The 18,682-nt window shown below is 41.6% G+C and overlaps 1 protein-coding gene across 1 annotated transcript in view; it reads right to left on the bottom strand.

Moving 5' to 3' along the window:
* LOC311056069 (voltage-dependent T-type calcium channel subunit alpha-1H-like) overlaps positions 1–18,682 on the bottom strand; it is a gene marked incomplete at its 3' end in the record, with an annotated part of 190,479 nt that overhangs the window by 159,460 nt on the left and 12,337 nt on the right. Inside the window, exons 4-5 of the mRNA XM_084072438.1 lie at positions 13,136–13,295; positions 6,539–6,890 (exon numbers count right to left, since the gene is read on the bottom strand). Coding sequence (XP_083928564.1) covers positions 6,539–6,890; positions 13,136–13,295 — 512 coding nt within the window. The remainder of the gene's footprint in view (positions 1–6,538; positions 6,891–13,135; positions 13,296–18,682) is intronic.

The raw sequence follows: 18,682 nt of genomic DNA, 5'->3' as shown, positions 1-18,682 counted from the left end.
GAAAGCTAGAAACTTGAACTGTGAAGGTACAGGGTAAAGTATTTATCTACAAGCTGTTCTTTCTTGTTTGAACTGAATTAAAAATGTCCTGTCCTTAATAAATAAAATGTAAAATGCTGGAAGTAGAAGTTAAATGGTGGATATGATACAGTATGGGGGGGGGGGGGGTATTGTATGTTTTACTCCACTATAATTATTGGAAAACTTTAGTTAGTAGCCAACTTTGTAGATGTTGGTTATTATCACAAAACACACTTCAGCCCTATATACATTTCGGCCATTTGAAAATAGCCGATCTACAAGCTCACAGCCCCTGCCTCCTGAGTCCTGGTCAAGAAGAACTGTGGATGTTTTAGATTGTTGAAAAAGCCACAATATTAGTTAAACTCATTAACCACTTCAGCCTTATATAAACGGTCTATTTTAAAAATAGCAGAACTAAGCTACATGTTGTGAGCTTGTAGATCTGCTATTTTCAATTTTGACATAACATCTACAAAAGTAGCAGATCTACAAGCTGTGCACACATGTACTTTCTGTGCGAACTGTTAATAAACTATTCAATCAAACTATCTGTGTGTGTGTCTGTGTGCCTCTAAAGATAAGCTCTATGACGTGTTTAATCTTGTGCCATTATAGCCTACAGCTCTCTCCTACAGTCAATCGACGCCGTAAATCGACGCTCATTAGCAACCAACACATTACACGTTAATTTACATGTAAGGTCACAACATGTTTTGTTTGTAAAGTACCGCCATGTCCATTGATGTCATTATTTCATTCATGGGTAAATGACATGGATGGAAGTCATTATAATTTCCAAAGTGCTTCCAATCTGTGTGTGCCTGTGCGCTCAGAAACGTTTGATGAGTAAGTACTTTTACTCCATCCCCCGCTTGGCTGATTGAGACGGTGGACAAACTCGTTCTGGGAGAACAATGGCCACGGTCATGGCCACAGTCATTACTGACTGGCCATGAAGACCAGAGAGCCGACTGAATGTGTGTCGCTAACAGTGCTGCCATGTCTGCTTGTTGCTTGTAAATATTGGTAGTTGTGGGTTGCCTTTTTTATGTTGTTGTGATCTTGTAAATCGGCTATTTTCAAATAGCCCGATGCCTATAGGTTTAAAGTACTTGTGTTGGCCTACTTTATATAGTAATAGTCACTTCTTTTGGGCTTGTTTTCATAGACCTGTTCGCTTATTTCTCTCGCAAAATATGGCAACTTTGGTCGCGATTGAGAGAGAGAAAAGGAATATCCTCTGTGGAAGTGTTTGTGCGCCTCTCCCTATGAAAATTATGTTTGTCATTTGCATTCTATGCAGTCCATCTTCTGTGGACTTAAATAAAAAAAAGAAAGAGGCTTGTGTCTTGTCATGTCATTATACATTATAGAATGTATATGTCTGTTAAATAACTTACTTTACACCACTGTTGTTCTTTAAATCTAATTAGTATTATTAAATATAGATTGTAACATCGAAAAAAATAATATTATAAATGTGTGTTTTGTATAATTTGGCACATGAGGACTCATACAGGGGAAAAGCCCTTGAGTTGTCAAATTTGTAGCAAAGGCTTTAGTCACGGTGATCTACAGTAAAAAAGACACATTAGCACTCGTACAGATGAAAATCCATTTACATGTTCAGTTTGCAGCAAAGACTTTAACGTAAAACGTAATCTAAAAGCACACATGATGATTCATACAGGGGAATGGCCATTCTCTTGTCCAGTTTGCAGCAAAGGCTTTAGTGTAAAACGTAGTCTAGAAAATCACATAAGGACTCATAAAGGGGAAAAGATATTCTCTTGTTCAATTTGTAGCAAAGGCTATAGTGTAAAAGGGTAGTCTAAAAAAACATATGAGGACTCATAGAGGTGTCAAGCCATTTAGGCTACTTGTTCAGTTTGCAGCAAAGGCTTCCACTTGGGAAGCCTAAAAATACACATGAGGACTCATCATGTGTGCTTTTAGATTACGTTTTACGTTAAAGTCTTTGCTGCAAACTGAACATGTAAATGGATTTTCATCTGTATAAGCGAACAGGTCTATGAAAACAAGCCCAAAAGAAGTGACTATTACTGTATACAGTAGGCCAACACGAGTACTTTAAACCTATAGGCATCGGGCTATTTGAAAATAGCCGATTTACAAGATCACAACAACATAAAAAAGGCAACCCACAACTACCAATATTTACAAGCAACAAGCAGACATGGCAGCACTGTTAGCGACACACATTCAGTCGGCTCTCTGGTCTTCATGGCCAGTCAGTAATGACTGTGGCCATGACCGTGGCCATTGTTCTCCCAGAACGAGTTTGTCCACCGTCTCAATCAGCCAAGCGGGGGATGGAGTAAAAGTACTTACTCATCAAACGTTTCTGAGCGCACAGGCACACGCAGATTGGAAGCACTTTGGAAATTATAATGACCCCCATCCATGTCATTTACCTACTATAGGAGAGAGTTGCTTAGTTTAATGGCACAAGATTAAACACATAGATATCAAACTTCAGCTTCCAGCATTTTTAAGGACTAAGGACAGGACATTTTTTAATTCAGTTCAAACAACAGTAGGCTACGTAGTACTGTATATGTTTAATAATGAAATCACTGATTTTATTATGATGAGTGTACTGTATGAGTCCTCATGTGTATTTTTAGGCTTCCCAAGTGGAAGCCTTTGCTGCAAACTGAACAAGTAGCCTAAATGGCTTGACACCTCTATGAGTCCTCATATGTTTTTTTAGACTACCCTTTTACACTATAGCCTTTGCTACAAATTGAACAAGAGAATATCTTTTCCCCTTTATGAGTCCTTATGTGATTTTCTAGACTACGTTTTACACTAAAGCCTTTGCTGCAAACTGGACAAGAGAATGGCCATTCCCCTGTATGAATCATCATGTGTGCTTTTAGATTACGTTTTACGTTAAAGTCTTTGCTGCAAACTGAACATGTAAATGGATTTTCATCTGTACGAGTGCTAATGTGTCTTTTTTACTGTAGATCACCGTGACTAAAGCCTTTGCTACAAATTTGACAACTCAAGGGCTTTTCCCCTGTATGAGTCCTCATGTGCCAAATTATACAAAACACACATTTATAATATTATTTTTTTCGATGTTACAATCTATATTTAATAATACTAATTAGATTTAAAGAACAACAGTGGTGTAAAGTAAGTTATTTAACAGACATATACATTCTATAATGTATAATGACATGACAAGACACAAGCCTCTTTCTTTTTTTTATTTAAGTCCACAGAAGATGGACTGCATAGAATGCAAATGACAAACATAATTTTCATAGGGAGAGGCGCACAAACACTTCCACAGAGGATATTCCTTTTCTCTCTCTCAATCGCGACCAAAGTTGCCATATTTTGCGAGAGAAATAAGCGAACAGGTCTATGAAAACAAGCCCAAAAGAAGTGACTATTACTATATAAAGTAGGCCAACACAAGTACTTTAAACCTATAGGCATCGGGCTATTTGAAAATAGCCGATTTACAAGATCACAACAACATAAAAAAGGCAACCCACAACTACCAATATTTACAAGCAACAAGCAGACATGGCAGCACTGTTAGCGACACACATTCAGTCGGCTCTCTGGTCTTCATGGCCAGTCAGTAATGACTGTGGCCATGACCGTGGCCATTGTTCTCCCAGAACGAGTTTGTCCACCGTCTCAATCAGCCAAGCGGGGGATGGAGTAAAAGTACTTACTCATCAAACGTTTCTGAGCGCACAGGCACACACAGATTGGAAGCACTTTGGAAATTATAATGACTTCCATCCATGTCATTTACCCATGAATGAAATAATGACGTCAATGGACATGGCGGTACTTTACAAACAAAACATGTTGTGACCTTACATGTAAATTAACGTGTAATGTGTTGGTTGCTAATGAGCGTCGATTTACGGCGTCGATTGACTGTAGGAGAGAGCTGTAGGCTATAATGGCACAAGATTAAACACGTCATAGAGCTTATCTTTAGAGGCACACAGACACACACACAGATAGTTTGATTGAATAGTTTATTAACAGTTCGCACAGAAAGTACATGTGTGCACAGCTTGTAGATCTGCTACTTTTGTAGATGTTATGTCAAAATTGAAAATAGCAGATCTACAAGCTCACAACATGTAGCTTAGTTCTGCTATTTTTAAAATAGACCGTTTATATAAGGCTGAAGTGGTTAATGAGTTTAACTAATATTGTGGCTTTTTCAACAATCTAAAACATCCACAGTTCTTCTTGACCAGGACTCAGGAGGCAGGGGCTGTGAGCTTGTAGATCGGCTATTTTCAAATGGCCGAAATGTATATAGGGCTGAAGTGTGTTTTGTGATAATAACCAACATCTACAAAGTTGGCTACTAACTAAAGTTTTCCAATAAATTATAGTGGAGTAAAACATACAATACCCCCCCCCCCCCCATACTGTATCATATCCACCATTTAACTTCTACTTCCAGCATTTTACATTTTATTAAGGACAGGACATTTTTAATTCAGTTCAAACAAGAAAGAACAGCTTGTAGATCTGCTACTTTTGTAGAAAATACTTTACCCTGTACCTTCACAGTTCAAGTTTCTAGCTTTCAAAAAAGAGCAGTTCGACAAGTTCATCGCGTGGGATTCGAACCCGGGTCGTCCAATCGCTAGACGTTAGCTCTAACCACAAGGCTATCTGATCTGTATCGGAGAGCATATTGTACTTATAGAATATATAGATACGCATACGATGCACAGTGAGCGTTTGAAAACTTTCGTTACAATTTACTTTGCACATTTTAATTATTATTACAAAACATACATTAACCACTTCAGCCTTATATGTCTGTCTGTCTGTCTGTCTATCGGCGCGCACAAGATGTACTTTGTAGATATTACAATCTAACGTTAATAATACTAATTAGATTTAAAGAACAACAGTGGTGTAAAGTAAGTTATTTTACTCAACTACAATTATTTGAAAACGAACTAAGCACAGTTTGATGCCAATACTTTGTAGCCTAGTTATTATTATTATTATAACCTAACCCTAATAATAATAATTATTATTAGCCCAGATTATTTTTACATTAATGAATCAATGTATTTACTTAAATTAATCTATTCATAAATAGACATATACCTTCTATAATGTAGCCTATTATGACATGACGATTTTGACAACATGTGAAAAGGGACTTTCTGCATAAGGAGTACTTTTACTCTTAATTTTTTTAAAGTACATTTCAGGACCAAGCGCCACCTCGTGGCTTAACGGCCACACTACACGTTCTGATCATTTCAATGGGAGGCGCTAAGAATCTGTGGGCGTCAACTTTAAAAGGTACCTAAGGGCGCTGATGGAGTCCTATAGCGGCCAATAGGCGGCCGTTTGAAGATCGCGCATGATTGGACTGGTGACCACTGTAGGACCGTTGAGTGATTTACAACGAGCTCTTCCAAACTCCAGCGCTCCATACTGCTCAATGTTTTGCCACACTTAGTCTGGATGAGGGGGGCGTGTCCCAGTGGAAAAGTGAAGCATGTGCAGTCTCTCAATTGGCTACAATGTATGTCATTCAACCAGTATGATCCAATACCTTGACATATGTAGTCATAGTTTTAGTCATCATATGTAGTCATAGTTTTAGTCATCATATGTAGTCATAGTTTTAGTCATCATATGTAGTCATAGTTTTAGTCATCATATGTAGTCATAGTTTTAGTCATCATATGTAGTCATAGTTTTAGTCATCATATGTAGTCATAGTTTTAGTCATCATATGTAGTCATAGTTTTAGTCATCATATGTAGTCATAGTTTTAGTCATCATATGTAGTCATAGTTTTAGTCATCATATGTAGTCATAGTTTTAGTCATCATATGTAGTCATAGTTTTAGTCATCATATGTAGTCATAGTTTTAGTCATCATAGGCAGGGGTGCACATAACGTTTTAGGTATAGTACTCAGAAGAGCACCTGGAGATGTGACTTGGTGCGCACCAAATAAATGGTCCCGTCCCGATTTGTCAACCGGGGGGAGGGGGGGGGGGGGAGTCAGCACGGTGCCCACCGGACAGATTGGGACGTTCACGGCATATTTTGCACCATCACGTTCATCATCGGTGACGAGTGCCTCTAACAGCCGCTGCTGGCTGCGTGCACGCAGCGAGGCGATGCGAGGCACTCACACAATCACTTGCACATGCGTCCTCCTCTCCCCCTCCGCCTAATGGCTGTACATGGGGCCGACGCGTGCTTTAAAGTGATTGTGTGAGTGTGGCTTCAGGAAGTGAATTCCTAGCCTCGATCTACAGGCTTTTATTTTTTAGTTTTGCTAAAAAATAAAAGCTTGGTGTGATATGGTGTGCATTTTTTATTGTGGGTGCGCATGCGCACCTGCGCACCAGTTATGTGCACCCCTGATCATAGATTAGTTTTCATTCAGTTTTCGTCACTGAAAAAAAGTAGTTGACAAACATTTTTCGTCATAGTTTTAGTCGACTAAAAGAACACTGACCTGGAAGATGGCGATCCAGGCGTATCCGATGTTGTCAAAGTTGATGGCTCCCTTGTGAGGGTTGGTCTCTCCGGCGCGACACTCGTTGTAGTAGCGGAACCAGTTCACACACGTCACCGTCGTCTCGTCCGCCGCCGCCGCCGCCATCCCCATCCCCGACCCCCCCGACCCCTGCTCCGCCCCCAGCCCCGCCTCCTCGGCGGCCAGCAGACAGGAGGCCCCGCCCACGCGACGGGGCGGCACGTCGGAGCAGCGCAGCATGCCGTTCTCTCTCTGGGTGGAGCAGATGAACGGGTGGTCCTCTGACACGTCTGGGCGGTAGTACACACTGAGGAAAGACACGTTGTAACGCCTGGGAGAGAGAGAGAGAGAGATTAGCTAGTTAGTTAGTTACAGTAGTTAGTTAGTTAGTTAGTTACAGTAGTTAGTTAGTTAGTTAGTTACAGTAGTTAGTTAGTTGAAGTCTGAATGCGCATCGCACGGTCCCTCCAAGGTGTTAGAGGCCCGTTGGACTGGGAGCAAACCTCACTCTGACTTCACTGTGTTCAGAAGAGCATGGTCTTTTCGTAGTGTTAATATGGACGTATGTCCGCCTCTTGCAGCGAGGTGGTAAACCACTGGCTGTCAGTGCATTAATCCCATGGAAGGTCCTTCTTGCTGTGAAGTCAACATTAAGGCAGCATCGTCTACATGATTTCAAAACGTGAGCCGTGCTGTTCATCAGCCCCGACTGCACGATGACTGGCGAACAGAACATGATCATGACACTAAACAAACGTGTGTTGTTGCTGCAGGGGAGGAGGAGGAGACACCATCTGATCCTCCACGTCTAACACAGTCAGGTCAGCCTCGTCAAGTATCACTCGGTCACTTGGACAGGACTGACATGGAACTCCATATTTGGGCATTGCCGACATCCTGGTGATGACATAGTACAATGGTGACATTACCGAGAAACGCTTTGGGGAATCTCCTTACTTATTACATAAATATGTCCAAGGACCCCCGTCTGAAAATATGTTGTGCCAGGGACCCCCATACAGCATTTGTGTATTTAAAATGTGTCAAATATATTCCAAATATTTGAATTTCTACCCTGGGATTTTTTGAAAATAGCAGATCTACAAGATCTAAAACCTGCCACCTGCCACCCACGGCCTGTGACACAGACAGACGCCTGACACTGAATCATGTGACATCACCACATCAACAATGTATTTCTGGGTAGATAAAACAGGCAAGCGTCACATCGGAGCAGCATTATTTATTAACCTTATTTCTTGAAGAACAGGACACTTATGATATTGTTACTGATTATTAGAAATATTGTCCTAAATATCCACAGGTTCCAGACACTTAGACATAGTACATTAGACATTGTACCCGGAAACCTGTGTTTATTTAAAAACATTCAAACATTGTGATCTGGTCCTTATAAAAAGAAGAGGAGCAAGAGAACGGTAGATCATATGACCTCCTGATAGAGCTGGATCTAGAGGAATTAGCCGTTCTATTATGTGGATTATGTCTGGAAGAAAATAACTGGAATTATAGGAGACATTTTGACTGGACGACTGGAGAGGAGATTATTAACCACTAATGCGTGACTCTCAGTCCAGCCGCAGGGCTCTGGACGCTCACCACCCGCCCAACCCGGCCCCCCTGCAACCAGGGGACACACACAATGCCACAGAGGAGGTGGTGGGAGGACGAGTAGACCACCAGCACCCTCGTGCCAGGAGGGGATCTAGCTCCCAGCGGCTCTCTCTGCTCTCTGCACTACAGAATAATGACGGAGGTCAGGAGCAGCATGTCCGCTATGAGCCAGAGATCAAACGTCCATGTCTGATGAGGTGCTCTGCCCAGCGGCCCACTACGCCTCTGGGAGGGGCAGAGGAACCTGACGGTTCCATCTCCTCCGTCAGTAGAGGAGGAGGGAGGTTCAGAACCGGACCAGAACCAGGTCTGGGTCCGTTGGAGCGATTCTCCAAGGAGGAGCTGATCCAGAACACGGGCCGCCGTGTGGACAGACAGAAGATCTGCAAACCCGCAGTGCCCCGTCTCACCACCTCCTCCTCCTCCGCCCAGGAGCCCGTCTCCCCCGTCCGTGGAGGACAGCGGACCGGGCCGACGGACCCGGTGCCGTCTCTATTCTCCAGGGAGAAGCTGTTCCAGAACATGAACATGGACCGCGTGGAGAGACAGAGGATCAACATGGTGAAGCAGCGGATCTGCAAACTACGCATGAAACAGCAACAGCTAGAGAAGGAGGAGGAGGAGGCAACAAAGCCCCAGGACCTCCCGGAGCATCCCGTCTCACCTTCTCCGCCCAGGAGGGAGGCTAAGCAGGGCAGCCTGGCGCAGACCATCTACGAGGAGAACAGGAGGAAAGCAGAGGAGGCCCACATGGTTCTGGAAGGACTGGGACCCGGGTTGGAAACGCCTCTTCCTTCCGACACCGAGCGGTACCGCCAGAACGTCAAAGAGAACCAGGAGGTGAGGGAAAAGCTCGTTCTTTACCTCAGGAGGAGGATTCGCGCTCGCCAGCAGCGGGAGCAGAAGTTGAACCGCCGGCGCGATCGTCTGACGGAGGCCTGGGAGAAGAAGGTGGAACGGGTGGAGAACAACCCGAGGAGGCGCGCCAAGGAGAGCAAGGAGCGCGACTATTTCGAGAAGCAGTTCCCCGAGATCCGCAAGCAGAGGGAGACGCAGGAGCGAGCGCAGGGCCGCTGTGCAGGGGGGGGCGGGCATCCACGACGTGGGAGCTGGCTGACCGCCTCCGACGGACACGAGGCGTCCGGGGTCGTCGTCGACGGCGTGTCAGAACGCCAGGAGAACGCCGAGGAGCGGCTGCAGCGGCATCGGTCGTCGGCGGTCATCCCTCCCATGCTGCTCGACGCCGAGCAGCAGCGCCTCAAGTTCATCGACATGAACGGCCTGATGGAGGACCCCATGAAGGAGTACAAGGACCACCAGGGCCTGATGGAGGACCCCATGAAGGAGTACAAGGACCACCAGGGCCTGATGGAGGACCCCATGAAGGTGACCAAGGACCACCAGGGCCTGATGGAGGACCCCATGAAGGTGACCAAGGACCGCCGGCAGGTCTCCAGCACGTGGAGCGATCAGGAGAAGGACACCTTCAGGGAGAAGTTCCTCCAACACCCAAAGAACTTTGCCCACATCGCCTCTTTCCTGGAGAGGAAGACGGTGAAGGACTGTGTTCTGTTCTACTACCAGAGCAAGAAGAAGGAAAACTACAAGAACGCCGTGAGAAGGAACAACAGGAGCCGCGGCAAGAGCCAGAACGGTCAGCAGCAACACGTGAAACTCAACAGCCAGGAGGACAACCAGGAGAAGGATAGTGTCACCTCCTCTATGATGGAGGGTGAGGTAGGTGGAGGAGAGTGTCACCTCAGCACAGTTCATACTTCTCACTGTGTCAGGGACAGTGTTGCCAGATTGTGCAAGAGAAATAAGCCACCAGTTCTGCAAAAAAACGAGCCAAAGAAGAAGCAACACTTTAACCCTATACTTTATACATTGGCTATTTGAAAATAGTAGATCTACAAGCTCACAACGGGCTGAGTAAAGGAAGTGGAGAAGCTAGCCTACTTCAGAGATGTTTTCTCAGCCCTGGAAATGAGTCCAAGAATGGTGGACATGATCTCATTGAGCCCTGACTGTCATCTTATTGTCCGGCTACCTTCGCCATATGCTAATCTGTGAATAATAATATATTTTATTTGTGACACACTTAAAATCTTTACAAATGGCAAAAAAAACAACATAAGACCCTACTATAAACTAATAAAATTCAAAGCATATAAAGAAAAAAAGAACTAAGAAAACACATCTGTGTCATTTATTTATTTGGCTATTCAAAAATATCAGATCTATATCTACTGTTTTTTAACAGCTGACCGCAAGAGCTAGCTGAGTGCATTGCGAGCTTGTAGATCGGCTTTTTTAGAATGGCATGATAGGGCTGATGTGGTTTTGTAATAATAATATTTGCCTCTGAGATGTAGTGGAGTAGAAGTAAAAGTACAGAAAATTGGAAATACTCCAGTAAAGTAAAAAAACTTGTACTTAAGTGCAGTTCTTGAGTAAATGTACTTAGTTACTTTACACCACTGAGCAAGAGCAGTCAGTGTGCAGGATTTCTTTTGTTCATGAAATATTCTCTTCATGATTGCTTCCTTTGTCTCTGTCCAACACACCTGCGTCTGAACCAAGTGGATGTGCCAATATTTTCTCTGCATTTTTTAACATGCAAATTCTTCTCTTCTGTCATTAAAAGTGCATTTGTAGTTAATTGTGTCAGCTGGCTAGCTTCTTAACGGTAATAATATTATATGCTGATATTATTCTACATGTGCAGCTTCCTTGTGTCAGACAGCTAAACTGTCTGACTCCAACTATTAACCCATTTAGACCAGGAACGCATCTGTGTGTCTTTTTTAGATTTCTTTGGCTCATAGCGCGGCACCGAGTGCTGCGCTATGAGCTTGTAGATCTGCTATTTTATAGAAATCGTGAAAATGTGTGCAATTCTTTGAATATATATATATATATATATTTAAAGCAAACATTTTTAACTCAAATATTTGCTTCTGGGGGGGTTCTACAAATGTCTTCTAAATCCTAACAGTTTTTTTAAGACACTTTTGTTGCTATAATATCAGTGATTCTCAAACTTTTTCATGTCAAGGACCCCCAAAATGATATGCATTTTGCCACTGACCCCCATCTCAAAACATGTTGTTCCAGGGACCCCCCAGAAGCAAATATTTGAGTTACAAATGTTCGCTTTAAAAATATATGTATTCAAAGATTTGCACACATTTTCACGATTTTTCAAAAATAGCAGATCTACAAGCTCATAGCGCGGCACCGAGTGCCGCGCTATGAGCTTGTAGATCTGCTATTTTTGAATAGCCCAAAGAAATCTAAAAAATGACACACAGATGCGTTCCCGGTCTTAATGGGTTAATCTGTACGTCATCGTTGAACCCTTTGTATCTGTCTGCTGTCGGGCAGAAACCTTGTATCTCCATATTTCAACGTTTTATGTTTTATTTTCGTAAAATAACGCTCTACTTCATCATACCAAAGGATCAAACAAAAATAGTGAAAATAGCCGATCTGCAAGCTCGCATCGCGGCGCGTTGTGAGCTTGCAGATCGACTATTTTTACTATATCGAAAAAGCTATAAAAAGTGAAAGTGGTTCAGTGAGTCTGTGGGTTTTATAAATATTGAACCCATGAAAAGTATTAACAATGTAAAAGTGTTTTACATTGTCTGAAAAGGAAGGGTTTGGGACGTACGAGGTTTTCACGCGACAGTGAAAAGGAGTAGACTGACCCCTCTGGAGGCTGACTGACCGCTAGCTCGTTATTTATGAGAGCGTAGACATATTAATGCTCATCCATTACCCTGCAGTACAATAACAATTATATCAGCTATACGCTCTCACAGCTCTGTCCTGGAGCTCTGGAATGAATACAGGTAATATTGTAGATACTGATGGACTAATATAATAATAATAAATATAGGTAATATTATAGATACTGATAGACTAATAGAACTCCTCTAATAAGAGAACGTTATTCAGTCAAAGTTTGTCCTTGAGTTAAAGACATAATGAAATCATTTTCCACACTTAAAGGTTTCATGACATCAAATTTCTTTTAGGTTTAGGTTTTCTGACCTCAATTACACCCAGAAAACACATAACTTTGAACATTCAGTGGATTTTCTGTGGTCTGGCGTTTTCTGAATAATTAGGCTCAGAAAAGAGCTGTGATTGGCCCGTAGACTTTGATGTCACAGTCCATTAATCCCGACTGTTTTCCCAAAGGCCCATGCAGCCTGCCAAGGACGACTTTTACAACTTTTTGTGTTTTTTTGGGGGTGTTTCCACTAGATGGCGCTCTTCGCTAACACATAAGTGACCATTTCATCCCCAGACGCACACAGAACCAGGAGAACATGTGATCCCAAGATTTACTGCTCCATTCACTTCCTGCTTGACGTATTTGGGAAATGTCCTGTACCTCGACTCCTGTGTTTCACTATGTATGTTTGGCGAGACATGCTATTTTCTTTATTATTATTTTTGATCCCTTGATTTTGTAACCCTTTTTCATCCAGTGCCAATTATCTAAGTGATGATCCTGGGCACTACACTCCCCCCCGCCAGCCTAGGGAGCCCAGAGTCGAGCTCATGCCTCCTTCAATGCATGAGAGCCAACTGACCTTCTTGTCACCTGACAGGGGGGAGTTTCCCCCGGTTGGAACGTGGAAGGAACACGTTATTCCAGCCATCAGGCGCCCCGGCTGTCATGGGGGAGGCGGTATAGCGACCAGGATTACAGCATGTTTTTGTGAGGGTATTAACTACCCTAGGAGACACGGGTAGAACACACAGAGTAGGCCCTTTCACCAACCCCACATAGGGTATGGGGCGCTGATGACGCGGAGGAGAAGACGCGTCCCCGGCGGATATCAAACCCAGGACCTTCTAGCTGTGAGGCGACAGTGAAATCGCACAGTGAAATCTCCCGTGATAATGTAATGTAATGTAACTCACGTCTTGACGTCGTCTCCCAGGAAGCACCGGTTCCTCAGTAGCCCCGCCCACAGCTGCACCCCCACCACGCCGAAGATGAAGAAGACGAAGAAGCACAGCGCCAGCACGTTGCCCAACATGGGGAGCGTGTCCAGCAGCAGGGTCACCAGGATGCGCATACCTGGACGCACGTACAATTTATATACACACATATATATACACACATATATATACACACATATATATACACACATATATATACACACATATATATACACACATATACAGTATACACGCACGTACAATTTATATACACACATATATATACACACATATATATACACACATATACAGTATACACGCACGTACAATTTATATACACACATATATATACACACATATACACTATACACGCACGTACAATTTATATACACACATATATATACATACAGATGTGCCACTTCAAAACTTCACACGTTACTGTTCTTTCCCTGAAAGTGCCCTGAAAATGCATTTTTTCCTCCCTGTTCTGCCCTTAAAAACGCACTGTTTTGCCCCTGAAAAGAAGTTGTCACTACACACCCCCGTTTTTCCCTTCAACAGACATCCATATACATGAGAACAAAAGAATGTGTGTTGAAGAAGGTGATTTGAAGAGGTCCTTGACCAGTTGCTCAAATTAATTAGCATCATAAAAGCAGTGATCATCAAAATAATTCAGCATTTTAAATGCTCTTTGTCCCTCTTATTGCCCTGGGAATCCCCTGAAAATGTACTGTCTTGCCGATGGCAGGACATTTGAAGTTTTGAAATGGCACATCTGTATACAGTATACACGCAAGTACAATTTATATACACACACATAGTATATGCACACACATATATACACATACCTGAACACATATACAACTATACACATATACACACATACTGCACACACATAAAATGTATATATACACACATATATACTGTACATGTAACAGAAACTAACTAAAAATACATTAATTAGAAGGGGGGAAATCATTTTAATAGTGAAATAGCCAATCTAAAAGCTCACAACACGTCGCGATGCAACGTGTTGTGACCTTGTAGATCTGTTATTTTCAAAGTTTTGGTCCCTGGCAAACATCTGATTTCTCTTCTTTGGTCTTTGGGCTGAAAGGTTTGGGAAACAACAGGTTTGACCCATTAAGACCTGGAACGCATCTGTGTCACTTAAGATTTCTTTGGCTATTCAAAAATAGCAGATCTACAAGCTCATAGCGCGGCACTCTGTGCCGCGCTATGAGCTTGTAGATCTGCTATTTTTATTTTTGAAAAATCTTGAAAAAAAAGTTTTTAGATTTTTTTCAATAAAACTGTAGAAAACATTTTTAAGAATGGCCTCAGGCTTCATGGATTAAAGGATAAGAACATCTACCTCTCAGACAGCAGCTTCAAAAAAAGAAAAAGCAGGATGATCTTAAAAACGTTTAATAGGTGTAAAAGAACATTGACGTTTTGACAGGAGTCGCCTTCACACTCTGGAAACATCACTCATTCTTTTTGTGCAACCATTAGAGGTTATTACAAGTTTTTGAGATGATCCCATGTGCCATGGCTTTTTGTTTTTGTTTTTTATACGCACGCACGCACGCACGCACGCACGCACGCACGCACACACACACACACACACACACACACACACACACACACACACACACACACACACACACACACACACACACACACACACACACACACACACAATACAAACTCACATTATAAAATGGGTTGGTCAGAAATCACGCCATCCATCCTAAAAGACTGATTGTCACTGACTTTATTTTCAATCTGATTAAAGGGATAGTTCACCCAAATTTTTTTTTTCTATGTATTAGTCACTAGGCATGTAACGATTCACTCAACTCACGATACGATTCGAATCACGATTCGAGGTTCACGATACGATTCTTCACGATTTTTTTACGATTTTTTTAGCACATTTATTTTCCAGACAAATTACTGAAAACCTTGATTTTTTTTTTTTAAATCATGTATTTTTAAAAAACTATATTTTCTCTTATCCTCTTTTTAATACATGAAATTAAATAAAGCCTTTCTATTCACGAGGTACATGCATTAACTGTCACATTAAGACATATACTTTTTTATTTGTAAAATAATAACTTTAAATATATAAGTCTTATGAAATAAATGTATTTTAAAACATATATCCCAGATGAAATAAATTATAAAGAAAACCTTCTAATAAACAAACTAAGGCTTAACCTTGGGATTTACAATTTTTATTTTTTATCTATGCTACATTCTCAGCATTCTGTATAAAACAACACATTTATGTACAGTAATAAGGGAAACTGTTTTAAACTGCTCCAAATGAGATTAGATAAGAATTAATTGATTAATATCAATGAAATTCGCTATATATCTGAAAGACAGTGTTGAAAGGAGTTAGGCGTTGTCAACGGTCTGATACAATTGTTCAATTATTAAATTAGATTATTATTCATTGTACTCTGCAGCCGCACCGAGGAGCTCCAGAATTAGCCGTTTTAAACGGTATAGTTTGGGCAATTCATCAATCAAATAAACATGTTTACATGCGACGCACATTTCCCTCTTTATGCAGTGCGATCGCCTAGTTGTTTAGATTTCATAGCCTGAGAGGACGTGAACCCACTCTGCCGTTCATAGCCTGCTGTTCAGTGAGTGAAGAAGAGACGAACGCAGGCAGCTATGGTGGCACTGAGGGGACAAAATAGTAGGCGGAGAACAAGGTAGGGAGTCTGACTCGATTGCGCCCTCTGCTGGTTGCATCGCGATGTCATATTTTATTGCATCGATTTAAATCGTCACCACTTTGAATCGATTTAAATCGATATACGATAAATCGTTACATGCCTATTAGTCACCCCATGGAGACTTGAATTCATGGATATTTTTTAGTGTTTGTCTCATTCCTAAGACAATAATTTGATGACCAGCGGACCGGTAGGAGACACAAAGGAGACTCTTTGTGTCTCCTACCGGAACCGCTGCCGCTAATCAAATTATTGTCTTAGGAATGAGACAAACACTAAAACAATATCCATGAATTCAAGTCTCCATGGGGTGACTAATCCATACAAAATATGTGTTTTTTTGGGTGAACTATCCCTTTAAAGTAAGCTGCCTCATTTTATTTGACTATCTACAGTATAAGGCAGGGGTCTTCAACAGGGGGTCCGGGACCCCTAGGGGGTCCTCAGAACTACTATAGGGGGTCCGCCAAATCTTTGTGTGATATATATATATATTTTTACATTAACCACTTGAACCCTAGAATTCCTTTTCTGAGGGGAACATTTGCCAAAAATAGCAGATCTACAAGCTCACAACGCCTCGCGTTGCGAGCCGTTGAGAGCTTGTAGATCTGCTATTTTTGGCAAAGAGGCTATAGGTGTAGAGGGAAAAAAGAACAGACTAAGTAAAAAAAAAACGTAATCTGAAACACAATTTTATACAATATAGAGTAGGGGGTCCCTGCTTCGTTTATCTCTCAGCTAGGGGGTCCTTGGCCTGAAAACGTTGAAGAACCCTGCAATTAGGATAATAAGGAGGTTCTTTGAGGAGTGAATCATGCAGATCTTACAGTATGTAGAAGAGTAACAGAATAAAAGTATAACAGCAGGAAATGATCCTAACAGGCTGTGGTCAGATGTTACACGGCAGGACAAACTGACCCCAGGTCAGTGCTAATGAGCAGCATGTAGAACTGACCTACTGTTTAACACCAGGGCTTCACACACACCTTCACCTTTTCACATTTACACCCAAAAGTCACTTAAACTTACAAATCACTTAAAAAGGAAGACCACTCATTTTCAACATTGAACTATGTCTTTAACTCATTCACTGCCTGAATTATTTCTGGCCGCGTTTGCCCACTGCCAAGATTTTTCATTGAAAAAAAAAAAGTACTCAGGAGTCGAGATACAGAATGTTTAAGTTTTAAGTTAACAAGGAAGTGGATGGGAGTCTAGATCTTCGAAAAATCATATCTCCTTGGTCTTTGGGTCAAATATATATTTTTTTAAAATGTAACTTTTTTTTCAAAAGTTGTTTTAGTCGTTCTAGGCAGGCATGGCTTATGGGACAGTTATGTTGACTAGAACTGGATAATTGATTGAGGTCATGTGATCAGTGAAATAGGCAGGGTGTACTTTTGGCTGAGGGGACGGAGCCAAAAGTACACCCTGTGTATGTCACTGATCACATGACCTCAATCAATTATACAGTTCTAGGCAACACAGAAGGGGGGGGGGGACTTTTTTCTTATTTCCAAACAACAGCTCTAAGGTGTATTATAGACATAGTTCAATGTTGAAAATGAGTGGTATTCCCCTTTAAAGGGCCATGAAAGCCTAGGCTGACTTTATAGATGATTATGTTGATACAGTTTAGACTGATGTTAGGTTCATGTTTTACATGTGATCCTAGTTTACTGACACACTACACTGTCTCTCTGTATTCTATGATCCTATAGTTTACTGACACACTACACTGTCTCTCTGTATTCTATGATCCTATAGTTTACTGAGACACTACACTGTCTCTGTATTCTATGATCCTATAGTTTACTGACACACTACACTGTCTCTGTATTCTATGATCCTATAGTTTACTGAGACACACTACACTGTCTCTGTATTCTATGATCCTATAGTTTACTGACACACACTACACTGTCTCTCTGTATTCTATGATCCTATAGTTTACTGACACACTACACTGTCTCTCTGTATTCTATGATCCTATAGTTTACTGAGACACTACACTGTCTCTGTATTCTATGATCCTATAGTTTACTGAGACACTACACTGTCTCTGTATTCTATGATCCTATAGTTTACTGACACACTACACTGTCTCTCTGTATTCTATGATCCTATAGTTTACTGACACACTACACTGTCTCTCTGTATTCTATGATCCTATAGTTTACTGAGACACTACACTGTCTCTGTATTCTATGATCCTATAGTTTACTGAGACACTACACTGTCTCTCTGTATTCTATGATCCTATAGTTTACTGACACACTACACTGTCTCTCTGTATTCTATGATCCTATAGTTTACTGAGACACTACACTGTCTCTGTATTCTATGATCCTATAGTTTACTGACACACTACACTGTCTCTCTGTATTCTATGATCCTATAGTTTACTGACACACTACATTGTCTCTCTGTATTCTATGATCCTATAGTTTACTGACACTCTACACTGTCTCTCTGTATTCTATGATCCTATAGTTTACTGACACACTACACTGTCTCTCTGTATTCTATGATCCTATAGTTTACTGAGACACTACACTGTCTCTGTATTCTATGATCCTATAGTTTACTGAGACACTACACTGTCTCTCTGTATTCTATGATCCTATAGTTTACTGAGACACTACACTGTCTCTGTATTCTATGATCCTATAGTTGACTGAGACACTACACTGTCTCTCTGTATTCTATGATCCTATAGTTGACTGAGACACTACACTGTCTCTCTGTATTCTATGATCCT

The sequence above is a fragment of the Gymnoscopelus microlampas genome, assembly GCF_963454915.1.
Source record: "Gymnoscopelus microlampas genome assembly, chromosome: 2".
NCBI lineage: Eukaryota > Metazoa > Chordata > Actinopteri > Myctophiformes > Myctophidae > Gymnoscopelus > Gymnoscopelus microlampas.
Note: the sequence above shows the minus strand (reverse complement) of the source record. Positions and strands in the feature narration are given on the sequence as shown.